This window comes from Taudactylus pleione, unplaced genomic scaffold (genome assembly GCF_031769625.1).
Source record: "Taudactylus pleione unplaced genomic scaffold, aTauple2 ptg001334l, whole genome shotgun sequence".
NCBI classification, from domain to species: Eukaryota; Metazoa; Chordata; class Amphibia; order Anura; family Myobatrachidae; genus Taudactylus; species Taudactylus pleione.
In genome coordinates, this window is record NW_028285734.1 from 849,510 (window position 1) to 866,376 (window position 16,867).

General features: G+C 51.4%; 1 protein-coding gene across 1 annotated transcript in view; it reads right to left on the reverse strand.

Moving 5' to 3' along the window:
• IGSF21 (immunoglobin superfamily member 21) overlaps window positions 1-11,187 on the reverse strand; it is a 666,639-nt gene extending 655,452 nt beyond the window's left edge. The window contains exon 1 of the mRNA XM_088463203.1: window positions 10,886-11,187. Coding sequence (XP_088319329.1) covers window positions 10,886-10,949 — 64 coding nt within the window. The 5' untranslated portion in view covers window positions 10,950-11,187. The remainder of the gene's footprint in view (window positions 1-10,885) is intronic.
• Between the last annotated feature and the right edge of the window lie 5,680 nt (window positions 11,188-16,867).

The window sequence follows — 16,867 nt, forward strand, 5'->3', positions numbered from 1 at the left end:
GATGCATTTTCGCCAAAATAAGACGCCAGGCGCTAGCAGGGTTGGACGGGATCTGGCGGCTCACTCACGCCAGGGAAACCACGCTGCGTGACGTACTGAGGGTAGATGTATGAAGGACACATCTGTATATACAGTAAAACTATCATCTTGTGGGCTAAACCAAATGTCAGACTCTCATCTGAGTAGGAACTAGTGCCAGCAGTAATGACCTCTCATTTAATACATAGGCCACATTCTCGTGAATGCTGGTTCAGTCAGCCAAATCGCTGCCTCTGCCATGTGCGGGTAACCGGATCCACTCGTAGGAAAATGGCCGCTCGACTTCTAGAGCTCGCAAAGAACAATTCCACAAACTGACCAGCCCCGAGTACAGTCTGCAGAATACATCTATTATTACCCGTTATATCTATAGTGCACACATATCCCACAGCGCTGTACACAGAATATATCAGTCTCTCACATCAGTCCCTGCCCCAGTGGAGCTTACACTCTATATTACCCATCACATGGGCACATGTACACTAGGGCTCTTTTTTTTGTCACAAGCCAATGACCCTACCGGTATGTTTCTGGAGTGTGAGAGGCCACCGGCGCACCCAGATTAAGCCCACGCAAACACACCGGAAACATACAAACTCCACACATATAGAGCCCTGGTCAGGATGTGACCTCAGACCTGTGAGGCAGTAATGCTAACCACTACGCCAGCCATTCTGCTGATATGTATATTTACACCTACTTCTGTCTCAGTGGACATATTGAATGTACATGTGGGTCACAGAACACACAATCTTCTCCCAGGCATCAGTAGCGACGCCAGCAGCCTGAGATAAAGGGGCAAACAGCCCAAGAGCTCTGCAAAGTATAGACACCTGACTGATACATCACACACAGTAACCTGCATTCTAGGAATAATCATCCCAAACTGCAGACAGTGCAGGAAACGAGTGTGGGTAGACCAGGAATCAGGATGTAATGTAGACTATCAAGTCACTCATAGATGATGAATATTCATGAGGCACGACTGATATTCACTACTAGAATTCACCAACAAAAAAACAGAAGAGAACCGAGAAAAACGACGGTCATTGCATGCCACGTAATATACAGCAGGGCTGTCTAAATGGTGGCCCGTCGGTCAGGTGTGGCCCCTGTACGAGACGTAGATCCTGTCCGAGGACACCTCTTTGGTTATAGCATAGATAGACTTAATTGTCGGCTCTGCAGAGACATAACATAAGCATCCAGCCTGCAGCCGCACATAACGGGGGTAAGTCACATAACGGGGATAGGATATTGGGCTTTCTGTACTTCATAGGCTCTGAGAATCCCCCATCCACCCCTAGCACAGAGATGACAAGGAATTTTACATGAGATCCTTTAGCCATCCCACAATGGGTTAACTTTAAAGAGAGAGTTTTCTATTGTTGGTCCTGGTGGAAGATAATATACAGCACAACATCCCCACCAGCAGCCCATAGTGTCCCCATGCAGGAATGCATGCACCGTGTAATGTATCATTTATTATCATTAACACTTGTATAAATAGCACCAGCATACTACAATGGGGGGATATAGATCTGGCACCTGGTGAACACATTAAGGTCTGAGCTTCACACAGAATATTTCTATCATTTATAGGTTAGAAGAATAATACATCCCTATGAGCACACAAACAAGCCATACTGAGAGTGCAAACCGCAGGCGAGAGGGTAACCGGAGTGTACGCAATGTGCAGGGGGCATAGGAAAATAACACCAGAGAGATCACATGGCAGAAGGGGGGAGACGTGATCCGGGGGGGGGGGGAGAGGAACAAGGAACCTACAAAGAGGAGATTGTTCAGATAAGGGAAAGAGACTGAGCTGAATGGACAGAGAGGAGCACAGAAAGAGAACCTGCATGCACTGCATATCATGACAGGGACACTGCATATCATGACAGGGAAAGCTCCATACAGTACATTGTATGTCATGACAGGAAGAACCTGTGTACACTACATATCACAACAGCAATGCTGCATATCATGACAGATAGAAATGGTGTTCACAGCACATCACGATAGGGTGAGTCAACAAACATTTCACGCTGTCATGACAGAGAGAACCTGCATGCACTGTAAGTCGTCGTGATGGGGAGAACCTGCATGTACTGCACATCGACATGACAGGGAGAACCTGCATGTACTGCACATCGTCATGACAGGGAGAACCTGCATGTACTGCACATCGTCATGACAGGGAGAACCTGCATGCACTGTAAGTCGTCATGATGGGGAGAACCTGCATGTACTGCACATCGACATGACAGGGAGAACCTGCATGTACTGCACATCGTCATGACAGGGAGAACCTGCATGTACTGTAAGTCATCATGATGGGGAGAACCTGCATGTACTGCACATCGTCATGACAGGGAGAACCTGCATGTACTGCACATCGACATGACAGGGAGAACCTGCATGCACTGTAAGTCATCATGATGGGGAGAACCTGCATGTACTGCACATCGTCATGACAGGGAGAACCTGCATGTACTGCACATCGTCATGACAGGGAGAACCTGCATGCACTGTAAGTCGTCATGACAGGGAGGACCTGCATGCACTGTAAGTCGTCATGACAGGGAGAACCTGCATGCACTGTAAGTCATCATGATGGGGAGAACCTGCATGTACTGCACATCGTCATGACAGGGAGAACCTGCATGCACTACACATCGTCATAACGGGGAGAACCTGCGTGTCATCAATATGGCGAGAACCTACATGCACTGCACATTGTCACACTACACTTCATAAAAGTGTGAACCTGCATACACTGTACGTCATGATAGTGTGAACCTGCATACAAAGCACGTCACGACAGGCAGAAATTGTATATGCTGCACATCATGACAGTGTGAACCTGCATACACTGCACGTCATGATAGTGTAAACCATATCATGACAGGGTGAACCTGCATACACTTCACATCACGACAGTGTGAACCTGCATACACTGCACGTCATGATAGTGTGAACCTGCATATTATGCATATCATGACAGAGTGAACCTGCATACACTGCACGTCACGACAGGGAGAACTTGTATACGCTGCACGTCATGAACCTGCATACACTGCACGTCATGATAGTGTGAACCTGCATATTATGCATCTCATGATAGAGTGAACCTGCATCCGCTGCACATCACGACAGCGAGAACTTGTATACGCTGCATGTCCTGACAGTGTGAACCTGCATACACTGCACGTCATGACAGTGTGAACCTGCATATGACGCATATCATGACAGAGTGAACCTGCATACACTGCACGTCATGACAGTTGAACCTGTATATGATGCATATCATGACAGAGTGAACCTGCATACACTGCATGTCACGACAGGGAGAACTTGTATATGCTGCACATCATGACAGTATGAACCTGCATACACTGCACGTCATGATAGTGTGAACCTGCATATGATGCATCTCATGATAGGGTGAACCTGCATACACTGCACGTCGCGACAGGGAGAACTTGTATACGCTGCACGTCCTGACATGGAGAATATTTACACACTGTACATCATGACAGGGAAAATATGTGCACACTGCATGTCATGAGAACCTGCATACACTGCACATAATGACCGTGAGAATTGACATACATAGTTTATCATGACAGAGATAAAATGTACATTCAGTGTATTACATTATCATGACACAGATGTAAATCTACATAAATGAAAGTCTCATGACAGAGGAAGAAAGCGCACATTACAATATCCTGAGACTGGAATAATGTACATGCAGTTTAATATCATGCCAGAGCCAGAATATAAATATTGTATAGTGTAATAATATAAAAGAGAGAATTGAAAATATTACAATACCATGAGCAGGGGAAGCTGAAACAAACTGCAATATTTTGTGCTTGATTCTACGTACATTACAATATTATGAAAGAGAATCGAAGTGTTACTATATCCCAATATAAGAAATGATATGCATACAATGGTATATGACAGAATCTACAAACATTGCAATATCACGATAGAGAGGTAAGTGCACTGCAATATTCAGATAGAGATAAATACACATAGTACAAAACCTTAATGATTCGGCTAAAATACTCTACACATCCCGATGCTTTAATGTAATAGAGGGGACATATGTAGTACGAGACAGACAGAGTTTATTTATACAGAGAAACATTTGATGAGCGGGAGAACATACAGAATAATAGACTATATACAGAATAATGAAAGTGTGAGGTAGATATCTACAGAGACTGTGTGTGTATGTATATATGGCAACTGGGGAAGATATCTAGAGACTGTATATAGAATATAGCAATTGGGGCAAAATATCTATAAAAAAAAATACCCTGTATATTAAAAAGCAGTGGGCAGTGTAGAATACTGTAATAGGGGAGAATATATGTACAGTGACTATATATATAACAGTGTAAAAGATTGTGCATAGACAATAAACATATTATTGTGATAGGTGGTCATACCAACATAGATTGTATACAGAAGTAGTCTCTCTCAGCCTGGCATATAACTACAGAGACCAGATATGTAAGAGGGGGCACAATATATACTGTGACAGAGGGCACATAATATATACTGTGACAGAGGGCACCTAATATATACTGTGACAGAGGGCACCTAATATATACTGTGACAGAGGGCACCTAATATATACTGTGACAGAGGGCACCTAATATATACTGTGACAGAGGGCACATAATATATACTGTGACAGAGGGCACATAATATATACTGTGACAGAGGGCACATAATATATACTGTGATAGAGGGCACCTAATATATACTGTGACAGAGGGCACCTAATATATACTGTGACAGAGGGCACATAATATATACTGTGACAGAGGGCACATAATATATACTGTGACAGAGGGCACATAATATATACTGTGACAGAGGGCACATAACCAGTAAGAAGATCTGGGAACCTCTCAGGCAGATATATACAAGGACTGGAGGCAAATATCTAATAGAGAGACTGAGGCTTAAGGCTGAATGTATCAAGCAGGGGAGAGAGGCAGTAAGAGGGACACAGCGGAAATCGGGCAGTGAGGAGATGAGAGTACAGGCAGGGATAGAGAGACACAGTGAGGAGATGAGAGTACAGGCAGGGATAGAGAGACACAGTGAGGGGATGAGAGTACAGGCAGGGATAGAGAGACACAGTGAGGAGATGAGAGTACAGGCAGGGATAGAGGGACACAGTGAGGAGATGAGAGTACAGGCAGGGATAGAGGGACACAGTGAGGGGATGAGAGTACAGGCAGGGATAGAGAGACACAGTGAGGAGATGAGAGTACAGGCAGGGATAGAGAGACACAGTGAGAGAATGAGAGTACAGGCAGGGATAGAGGGACACAGTGAGGAGATGAGAGTACAGGCAGGGATAGAGAGACACAGTGAGGAGATGAGAGTACAGGCAGGGATAGAGAGACACAGTGAGGTGATGAGAGTACAGGCAGGGATAGAGAGACACAGTGAGGAGATGAGAGTACAGGCAGGGATAGAGAGACACAGTGAGGAGATGAGAGTACAGGCAGGGATAGAGAGACACAGTGAGAGAATGAGAGTACAGGCAGGGATAGAGAGACACAGTGAGGAGATGAGAGTACAGGCAGGGATAGAGAGACACAGTGAGGAGATGAGAGTACAGGCAGGGATAGAGAGACACAGTGAGGAGATGAGAGTACAGGCAGGGATAGAGAGACACAGTGAGGGGATGAGAGTACAGGCAGGGATAGAGAGACACAGTGAGGAGATGAGAGTACAGGCAGGGATAGAGAGACACAGTGAGGGGATGAGAGTACAGGCAGGGATAGAGAGACACAGTGAGGAGCTGAGAGTACAGGCAGGGATAGAGAGACACAGTGAGGGGATGAGAGTACAGGCAGGGATAGAGAGACACAGTGAGGAGATGAGAGTACAGGCAGGGATAGAGGGACACAGTGAGGAGATGAGAGTACAGGCAGGGATAGAGAGACACAGTGAGGGGATGAGAGTACAGGCAGGGATAGAGAGACACAGTGAGGGGATGAGAGTACAGGCAGGGATAGAGAGACACAGTGAGGGGATGAGAGTACAGGCAGGGATAGAGGGACACAGTGAGGGGATGAGAGTACAGGCAGGGATAGAGAGACACAGTGAGAGAATGAGAGTACAGGCAGGGATAGAGGGACACAGTGAGGGGATGAGAGTACAGGCAGGGATAGAGGGACACAGTGAGGGAATGAGAGTACAGGCAGGGATAGAGAGACACAGTGAGGGGATGAGAGTACAGGCAGGGATAGAGAGACACAGTGAGAGAATGAGAGTACAGGCAGGGATAGAGGGACACAGTGAGGGGATGAGAGTACAGGCAGGGATAGAGAGACACAGTGAGGAGATGAGAGTACAGGCAGGGATAGAGAGACACAGTGAGAGAATGAGAGTACAGGCAGGGATAGAGAGACACAGTGAGAGAATGAGAGTACAGGCAGGGATAGAGAGACACAGTGAGAGAATGAGAGTACAGGCAGGGATAGAGAGACACAGTGAGGGGATGAGAGTACAGGCAGGGATAGAGGGACACAGTGAGGGGATGAGAGTACAGGCAGGGATAGAGAGACACAGTGAGGGGATGAGAGTACAGGCAGGGATAGAGAGACACAGTGAGAGAATGAGAGTACAGGCAGGGATAGAGAGACACAGTGAGGAGATGAGAGTACAGGCAGGGATAGAGGGACACAGTGATGGAATGAGAGTACAGGCAGGGATAGAGGGACACAGTGAGGGGATGAGAGTACAGGCAGGGATAGAGGGACACAGTGAGGGGATGAGAGTACAGGCAGGGATAGAGGGACACAGTGAGGAGATGAGAGTACAGGCAGGGATAGAGAGACACAGTGAGGGGATGAGAGTACAGGCAGGGATAGAGAGACACAGTGAGAGAATGAGAGTACAGGCAGGGATAGAGAGACACAGTGAGGAGATGAGAGTACAGGCAGGGATAGAGAGACACAGTGAGGAGATGAGAGTACAGGCAGGGATAGAGGGACACAGTGAGGGGATGAGAGTACAGGCAGGGATAGAGAGACACAGTGAGGAGATGAGAGTACAGGCAGGGATAGAGAGACACAGTGAGGGGATGAGAGTACAGGCAGGGATAGAGAGACACAGTGAGGGGATGAGAGTACAGGCAGGGATAGAGGGACACAGTGAGGAGATGAGAGTACAGGCAGGGATAGAGAGACACAGTGAGGGGATGAGAGTACAGGCAGGGATAGAGAGACACAGTGAGGAGATGAGAGTACAGGCAGGGATAGAGAGACACAGTGAGGGGATGAGAGTACAGGCAGGGATAGAGAGACACAGTGAGGGGATGAGAGTACAGGCAGGGATAGAGAGACACAGTGAGGGGATGAGAGTACAGGCAGGGATAGAGAGACACAGTGAGGAGATGAGAGTACAGGCAGGGATAGAGGGACACAGTGAGGGAATGAGAGTACAGGCAGGGATAGAGAGACACAGTGAGGAGATGAGAGTACAGGCAGGGATAGAGAGACACAGTGAGGAGATGAGAGTACAGGCAGGGATAGAGAGACACAGTGAGGAGATGAGAGTACAGGCAGGGATAGAGAGACACAGTGAGGGGATGAGAGTACAGGCAGGGATAGAGAGACACAGTGAGGAGATGAGAGTACAGGCAGGGATAGAGGGACACAGTGAGGGGATGAGAGTACAGGCAGGGATAGAGAGACACAGTGAGGAGATGAGAGTACAGGCAGGGATAGAGAGACACAGTGAGGAGATGAGAGTACAGGCAGGGATAGAGGGACACAGTGAGGGGATGAGAGTACAGGCAGGGATAGAGAGACACAGTGAGGGGATGAGAGTACAGGCAGGGATAGAGAGACACAGTGAGGGGATGAGAGTACAGGCAGGGATAGAGGGAAACAGTGAGGGAATGAGAGTACAGGCAGGGATAGAGGGACACAGTGAGGAGATGAGAGTACAGGCAGGGATAGAGAGACACAGTGAGGGGATGAGAGTACAGGCAGGGATAGAGAGACACAGTGAGGGGATGAGAGTACAGGCAGGGATAGAGAGACACAGTGAGGGGATGAGAGTACAGGCAGGGATAGAGAGACACAGTGAGGGGATGAGAGTACAGGCAGGGATAGAGGGACACAGTGAGGGAATGAGAGTACAGGCAGGGATAGAGAGACACAGTGAGGGAATGAGAGTACAGGCAGGGATAGAGAGACACAGTGAGGAGATGAGAGTACAGGCAGGGATAGAGAGACACAGTGAGGGGATGAGAGTACAGGCAGGGATAGAGAGACACAGTGAGGGGATGGGAGTACAGGCAGGGATAGAGAGACACAGTGAGGGGATGAGAGTACAGGCAGGGATAGAGAGACACAGTGAGGGAATGAGAGTACAGGCAGGGATAGAGAGACACAGTGAGGGGATGAGAGTACAGGCAGGGATAGAGAGACACAGTGAGGAGATGGGAGTACAGGCAGGGATAGAGAGACACAGTGAGGGGATGGGAGTACAGGCAGGGATAGAGAGACACAGTGAGGAGATGAGAGTACAGGCAGGGATAGAGAGACACAGTGAGGAGATGAGAGTACAGGCAGGGATAGAGAGACACAGTGAGGGGATGAGAGTACAGGCAGGGATAGAGAGACACAGTGAGGGGATGAGAGTACAGGCAGGGATAGAGGGACACAGTGAGGAGATGAGAGTACAGGCAGGGATAGAGAGACACAGTGAGGGGATGAGAGTACAGGCAGGGATAGAGAGACACAGTGAGGAGATGAGAGTACAGGCAGGGATAGAGAGACACAGTGAGGGGATGAGAGTACAGGCAGGGATAGAGAGACACAGTGAGGGGATGAGAGTACAGGCAGGGATAGAGAGACACAGTGAGGGGATGAGAGTACAGGCAGGGATAGAGAGACACAGTGAGGAGATGAGAGTACAGGCAGGGATAGAGGGACACAGTGAGGGAATGAGAGTACAGGCAGGGATAGAGAGACACAGTGAGGAGATGAGAGTACAGGCAGGGATAGAGAGACACAGTGAGGAGATGAGAGTACAGGCAGGGATAGAGAGACACAGTGAGGAGATGAGAGTACAGGCAGGGATAGAGAGACACAGTGAGGGGATGAGAGTACAGGCAGGGATAGAGAGACACAGTGAGGAGATGAGAGTACAGGCAGGGATAGAGGGACACAGTGAGGGGATGAGAGTACAGGCAGGGATAGAGAGACACATTGAGGAGATGAGAGTACAGGCAGGGATAGAGAGACACAGTGAGGGGATGAGAGTACAGGCAGGGACAGAGGGACACAGTGAGGAGATGAGAGTACAGGCAGGGATAGAGAGACACAGTGAGGGGATGAGAGTACAGGCAGGGATAGAGAGACACAGTGAGGGGATGAGAGTACAGGCAGGGATAGAGGGAAACAGTGAGGGAATGAGAGTACAGGCAGGGATAGAGAGACACAGTGAGGGAATGAGAGTACAGGCAGGGATAGAGAGACACAGTGAGGGGATGAGAGTACATGCAGGGATAGAGAGACACAGTGAGGGAATGAGAGTACAGGCAGGGATAGAGAGACACAGTGAGGGGATGAGAGTACAGGCAGGGATAGAGAGACACAGTGAGGGGATGAGAGTACAGGCAGGGATAGAGAGACACAGTGAGGGGATGAGAGTACAGGCAGGGATAGAGGGACACAGTGAGGGAATGAGAGTACAGGCAGGGATAGAGAGACACAGTGAGGGAATGAGAGTACAGGCAGGGATAGAGAGACACAGTGAGGAGATGAGAGTACAGGCAGGGATAGAGAGACACAGTGAGGGGATGAGAGTACAGGCAGGGATAGAGAGACACAGTGAGGGGATGGGAGTACAGGCAGGGATAGAGAGACACAGTGAGGGGATGAGAGTACAGGCAGGGATAGAGGGACACAGTGAGGGAATGAGAGTACAGGCAGGGATAGAGAGACACAGTGAGGGGATGAGAGTACAGGCAGGGATAGAGAGACACAGTGAGGGGATGAGAGTACAGGCAGGGATAGAGAGACACAGTGAGGGGATGGGAGTACAGGCAGGGATAGAGAGACACAGTGAGAGAATGAGAGTACAGGCAGGGATAGAGAGACACAGTGATTCACTGACAATGAGGAGGATGTTCTGCTGCTGAGGAGAGGAAATAACAGACCTGTAACTACTGTATGTATCATCAGGAGCAGCACTGTCCGGTCAGATAGAGGAATAGGGACACACACAGAATAATAAGGGGGTCACACTAATAAATATGGGTTATTATCACACAGATATATGGTGGGGGGGTCACACACAAATAATTGGGGGGGGGTCACACAGGGGAACAGGGATATCACTAATAAATGGGGGTTACACAGAAGAATTTCGGGCCACACTGATAAGGGGTTACACGGGATTGGAGGGTGTCACTGAGGAATGGAGGGGGGTCACACTGAGAATTGGGGGTTACACAGAGGAATGGAGGGGTCACACAGAGGATTGGGGGTTACACAGAGGAATGGAGGGGGGTCACACAGAGGAATGGAGGGGGTCACACAGAGGAATGGAGGGGGTCACACAGAGGAATGGAGGGGGGTCACACAGAGGAATGGAGGGGGTCACACAGAGGAATGGAGGGGGTCACACAGAGGAATGGAGGGGGTCACATAGAGGATTGGGGGTTGCACAGACACAGATGAATGGGGGGGGGTTCGTACTAGTTACTCAGCCAGTCACGAAAGCTGAGCCGCTCTGTCAGGAGACAGTAACAGGTGAATGATAGCGCCCCTTAAAGGGTGACACTTACCCAGTGCCAGGTGCAGAAGGGGCAACAGCAGGGCGCTGACCCCGGGGCAGCTCATCTTTCCCATGCCGACCCCGGTACCTCCATCTGCTTCACACGCCTGGGTGCAGACCGGGGATTCCCGGAACCCGGCTCTGATGCCGGCACATCCCCTGCTGGAAGCCTCACCGGACGGGTGAGAAGGGCGGCGGGCGGGTGTAAGAGCCTATCCTGGGCGGCTCTGTCCCTCACTGCCTGCAGCAGCTACAGCCTGGCATCAAATGGCTCTCCCAGCCGCTGCCTGCCTCCCTCCTCCTCCACCCACCCCTGTCTCATGGAGTGCTCACTCCTCTCTCCCCCTGCTCAACCACTTCACACAGCCTCTGTCTCATGGAGTGCTCACTCCTCTCTCCCCCCTGTTCAACCACTTCACACAGCCTCTGTCTCATGGAGTGCTCACTCCTCTCACCCCCCTGCTCCACCACTTCACCCAGCCTCTGCCTCATGGAGTGCTCACTCCTCTCTCCCCCTGCTCAACCACTTCACACAGCCTCTGTCTCATGGAGTGCTCACTCCTCTCTCTTCCCTACTCCACCCAGCCTCTGCCTCATGGAGTGCTCACTCCTCTCACCCCCCTGTTCAACCACTTCACACAGCCTCTGTCTCATGGAGTGCTCACTCCTCTCTCCCCCCTGTTCAACCACTTCACACAGCCGCTGTCTCATGGAGTGCTCACTCCTCTCACCCCCCTGCTCCACCACTTCACCCAGCCTCTGCCTCATGGAGTGCTCACTCCTCTCTCCCCCTGCTCAACCACTTCACACAGCCTCTGTCTCATGGAGTGCTCACTCCTCTCTCCCCCTGCTCAACCACTTCACACAGCCTCTGTCTCATGGAGTGCTCACTCCTCTCTCCCCCCTGTTCAACCACTTCACACAGCCTCTGTCTCATGGAGTGCTCACTCCTCTCACCCCCCTGCTCCACCACTTCACCCAGCCTCTGCCTCATGGAGTGCTCACTCCTCTCTCCCCCTGCTCAACCACTTCACACAGCCTCTGTCTCATGGAGTGCTCACTCCTCTCTCTTCCCTACTCCACCCAGCCTCTGCCTCATGGAGTGCTCACTCCTCTCACCCCCCTGTTCAACCACTTCACACAGCCTCTGTCTCATGGAGTGCTCACTCCTCTCTCCCCCCTGTTCAACCACTTCACACAGCCGCTGTCTCATGGAGTGCTCACTCCTCTCACCCCCCTGCTCCACCACTTCACCCAGCCTCTGCCTCATGGAGTGCTCACTCCTCTCTCCCCCTGCTCAACCACTTCACACAGCCTCTGTCTCATGGAGTGCTCACTCCTCTCTCCCCCCTGTTCAACCACTTCACACAGCCGCTGTCTCATGGAGTGCTCACTCCTCTCTCCCCCCTGCTCCACCACTTCACACAGCCTCTGCCTCATGGAGTGCTCACTCCTCTCACCCCCCTGCTCCACCACTTCACCCAGCCTCTGCCTCATGGAGTGCTCACTCCTCTCTCCCCCTGCTCCACCACTTCACACAGCCTCTGTCTCATGGAGTGCTCACTCCTCTCTCTTCCCTACTCCACCCAGCCTCTGCCTCATGGAGTGCTCACTCCTCTCACCCCCCTGCTCCACCACTTCACCCAGCCTCTGCCTCCTGGAGGGCTCACTCCTCTCTCCCCCCTGCTCCACCACTTCACCCGGGCTCTGCCTCATGGAGTGCTCACTCCTCTCTCCAACCTGCTCCTCCACTTCACCCGGCCTCTGCCTCATGGAGTGCTCACTCCTCCCCCCCCTGCTCCACCCAGCCTCTGCCTCATGGAGTGCTCACTCCTCTCTCCCATGCTCCACTTCACCCAGCCTCTGCCTCATGGAGTGCTCACTCCTCTCCCCCCCCCCCCCCTGCTCCTCCACTTCACTCAGCTTCTGCCTCATGGAGTGCTCACCCCTCCCCTGCTCCTCCACTTCACCCAGCCTCTGCCTCATGGAGTGCTCACTCCTCTCTCCCCCCTGCTCCACCTCTTCACCCAGCTTCTGCCTCATGGAGTGCTCACTCCTCAACCCCCTGCTCAACCACTTCACCCAGCTTCTGCCTCATGGAGTGCTCACTCCTCTCTCCCCCCTGCTCCACCTCTTCACCCAGCTTCATGCGTCATGGAGTGCTCACTCCTCTCCTCCCTGCTCCACCTCTTCACCCAGCTTCTGCCTCATGGAGTGCTCACTCCTCTCCCCCCTGCTCCACCACTTCACCCAGCCTCTGCCTCATGGAGTGCTCACTCCTCACCCCCCCTGCTCAACCACTTCACCCAGCCTCTGCCTCATGGAATGCTCACTCCTCTCCCCCCTGCTCCACCACTTCACCCAGCCTCTGCCTCATGGAGTGCTCACTCCTCCCCCCCCTGCTCCTCCACTTCACCCAGCCTCTGTCTCATGGAGTGCTCACTCCTCTCTCCCCCTTGCTCCACCTCTTCACCCAGCTTCTGCCTCATGGAGTACTCACTCCTCTCTCCCCCCTGCTCAACCACTTCACCCAGCCTCTGCCTCATGGAGTGCCCTCTCCTCTCCCCCCCTGCTCAACCACTTCACCCAGCCTCTGCCTCATGGAGTGCTCATACCTCTCCCCCCCTGCTCCTCCACTTCACCCAGCCTCTGCCTCATGGAATGCTCACTCCTCTCTCCCCCCTGCTCCACCTCTTCACCCAGCCTCTACCTCATGGAGTGCTCACTCCTCTCTCCCCCCTGCTCCTCCACTTCACCCAGACTCTGCCTCATGGAGTGCTCACTCCTCTCTCCCCCTTGCTCCTCCACTTCACCCAGCCTCTGCCTCATGGAGTGCTCACTCCTCTCACCCCCTGCTCCACCTCTTCACCCAGCTTCTGCCTCATGGAGTGCTCACTCCTCTCTACCCCCTGCTCCACCACTTCACCCAGCCTCTGCCTCATGGAGTGCTCACTGATCTCTCTCCCCCCTGCTCCACCTCTTCACCCAGCTTCTGCCTCATGGAGTGTTCATTCCTCTCTCCCCCCTGCTCAACCACTTCACCCAGCCTCTGCCTCATGGAGTGCTCACTCCTCTCCCCCCCCCCTGCTCCTCCACTTCACCCAGCCTCTGCCTCATGGAGTGCTCACTCTTCTCTCCCCCTGCTCAACCACTTCACCCAGCCTCTGCCTCATGGAGTGCTCACTCCTCTCACCCCCCTGCTCCACCACTTCACCCAGCCTCTGCCTCATGGAGTGCTCACTCCTCTCTCCCCCCTGCTCCACCTCTTCACCCAGATTCTGCCTCATTTAGTGCTCACTCCTTTCTCCCCTGCTCCACCTCTTCACCCAGCTTCTGCCTCATGGAGTGCTCACTCCTCTCTCCCCTCTGCACCACCTCTTCACCCAGCTTCTGCCTCATTTTGTGCTCACTCCTCTCTCCCTCCTGCTCCACCTCTTCCCCAGCTTCTGCCTCATGAAGTGCTCACTCCTCTCTCCCCCTGTTCCACCTCTTCACCCAGCTTCTGCCTCATGGAGTTCTCACTCCTCTCCCCCCCTGCTCCACCTCTTCACCCAGCCTCTGCCTCATGGAGTGCTCACTCCTCTCCCCCCCTGCTCAACCACTTCACCCAGCCTCTGCCTCATGGAGTGCTCACTCCTCTCCCCCCCTGCTCCTCCACTTCACCCAGCCTCTGCCTCATTGAGTCCTCACTCCTCTCTCTCCCCTGCTCCACCCAACTTCTGCCTCATGGAGTGCTCACTACTCTCAACCCCCGCCTCCACCACTTCACCCAGCCTCTGCCTCACTCCTCTCTCCCCCTGCTCCACCTCTTCACCCAGCCTCATGGAGTGCTCACTCCTTTCTCCCATCCACCCATATCATGGAGTGCTCACTCCTCTCACTTCCTCATGCTCCTCCACTTCACCCACTGTATCATGCAGTGCTAACTCCATTCTATCCCCATTACTCTCTCATGGAGTGCTCACCACTATCACCATCTCATGTTTAATTAGAGTGCTTCCTTCACCATCTATCCCCTTCACTCAACCCTCTGGCTAATGGAGGGCTCTCTCCTCTACTTTTCCTCTGTCTAATGGAGTGCTCATTCATCTCTCCCCCCTAACTCACCCCTCTGTCCAATGGAGTGCTCACTTATCTCTTATCCCTAACCCACCCACTCTGTCTCATGTAGTGCTCACTGCACTCTCCATGATCAACCCATCTCATAACTTATCCTCCATCACTGCTTTCCTCAGTTCCTGTGTCCCCTCTATGTTCAGCCACCTACCCCCGAGTCTAAGTGCCCCCCACTACAACTCCTCCATCCTTCTTTGTGCCCCTGGAATATGCTCTATCCCCCTATAAGTCATTTCTCATACCCTAATGCTGTAATAATGTATTCCCCGTGTGCCCACTCACCTCCTACTCCTTCTCTAACCCCCAGTATGCACTCTACCCGTGTGCCATTTCTTATACCCTAATGTTGTAATCATTCCGTGCCCCCACTGCACCACCTCCATCCTTCTGTGTGCCCCCAGTGTGCTACTTCTCTCATACCCTAATGCTATAATCATTCCTTGTGCCCCCACTGCACCCCTCCATCCTGCTGTGTGCCCCCAGGATGCACTCTACCCCCCCATGTGCTACTTCTCTCATACCCTAATGCTGTATTCATTCCCTGTACCCCCAATGCACCTCCATCCTTCTGTGTGCTACTTCTCTCATACCCTAATGCTGTACTCATTCCCTGTGCCCCCACTGCACCTCCTCCATCCTGCTGTGTGCCCCCAGGATGCACTCTACCCCCCCATGTGCTACTTCTCTCATACCCTAATGCTGTATTAATTCCCTGTACCCCCAATGCACCTCCATCCTTCTGTGTGCTACTTCTCTCATACCCTAATGCTGTAATCATTACCTGTGCCCCCACTGCACCTCCTCCATCCTTCTGTGTGCCCCCAGTATGCACTCTGCTCCCCCATGTGCTACTTCTCATACCCTAATGCTGTAATCATTCCCTGTGCCCCTGCCACTTTAGTTACATAATCCCTTCTTGATACTTCTACCCCTACATTTTATAATAAGCACCCTCCTTTCCAATTTACCTATAGCTAGATCTAGGCCCCCCGTGTGTATTTATGGATTTTCCCATAATCTCTTCAGGGCTTCTGCCGCTTTCTTCCATAAAATGATTTATTCTGGGGAGGGGGGGGGGGAAGAAGACGCGAGGGGTGGCATCTGTCAGCAGTACCCCCTCTTCTATAATCAGCATTTTATTTTCTATTAAAATTCAGACAATATTTATGTGTTTAACCCCTTGTGACAGAGTCAGCCTGACAAATGTCACTCACATAAATCAGTGTCACTTATTAGGTTAGCGATTTAAATAATCAGACATAGTCTAATTTCTTACACTGCAGTGCCATTAATCCGTGCAGCCCCATCTATGACAGGCGGACAGCTGCCTCACTGCACAGGTGGCGCTACCCTTGCAGTAGAAAATGGGTTAACTTGCTAGACTTTGTGCAGTGCTTAACTCCTCCAGTGCCAGAGCAAACAAGGCCAGGGGAAAGTAGGCAATGCAGCCTTTCGCGCTGCAGGGGTTAAGGAGCAGCCGGATTACATTGCAGGTAACAAGGAAAATGAAAGTGCCATTTATCACTGTGCCAGCTGCAGGAGGTGCCAGGGCTGAATCTAATGACTGTACTGTGGCTATTAATTTGGCATATCTCTGTCACGTTGCTATGATTTACTTGGGTGTGTGGTAAAAGTCACACAACTCTGCTACACATTTTATAGCCTGCAATACAGGAGCAGGCCTAATGCACAGACCGCGGTGTAAAAAATAATAATGTTATTTCAGAGCTTCACTAATTAGTCCTGATACAAGAGAGCGATTCATGACTCGCAATGAGTAATTTATTTCTGTGGATGTATGGCATGGGGCTTGTATAATGGCAGGAGCCATTATCTAATGGTGCATGCCACGCATCCTCGTATAACGGGAATAATC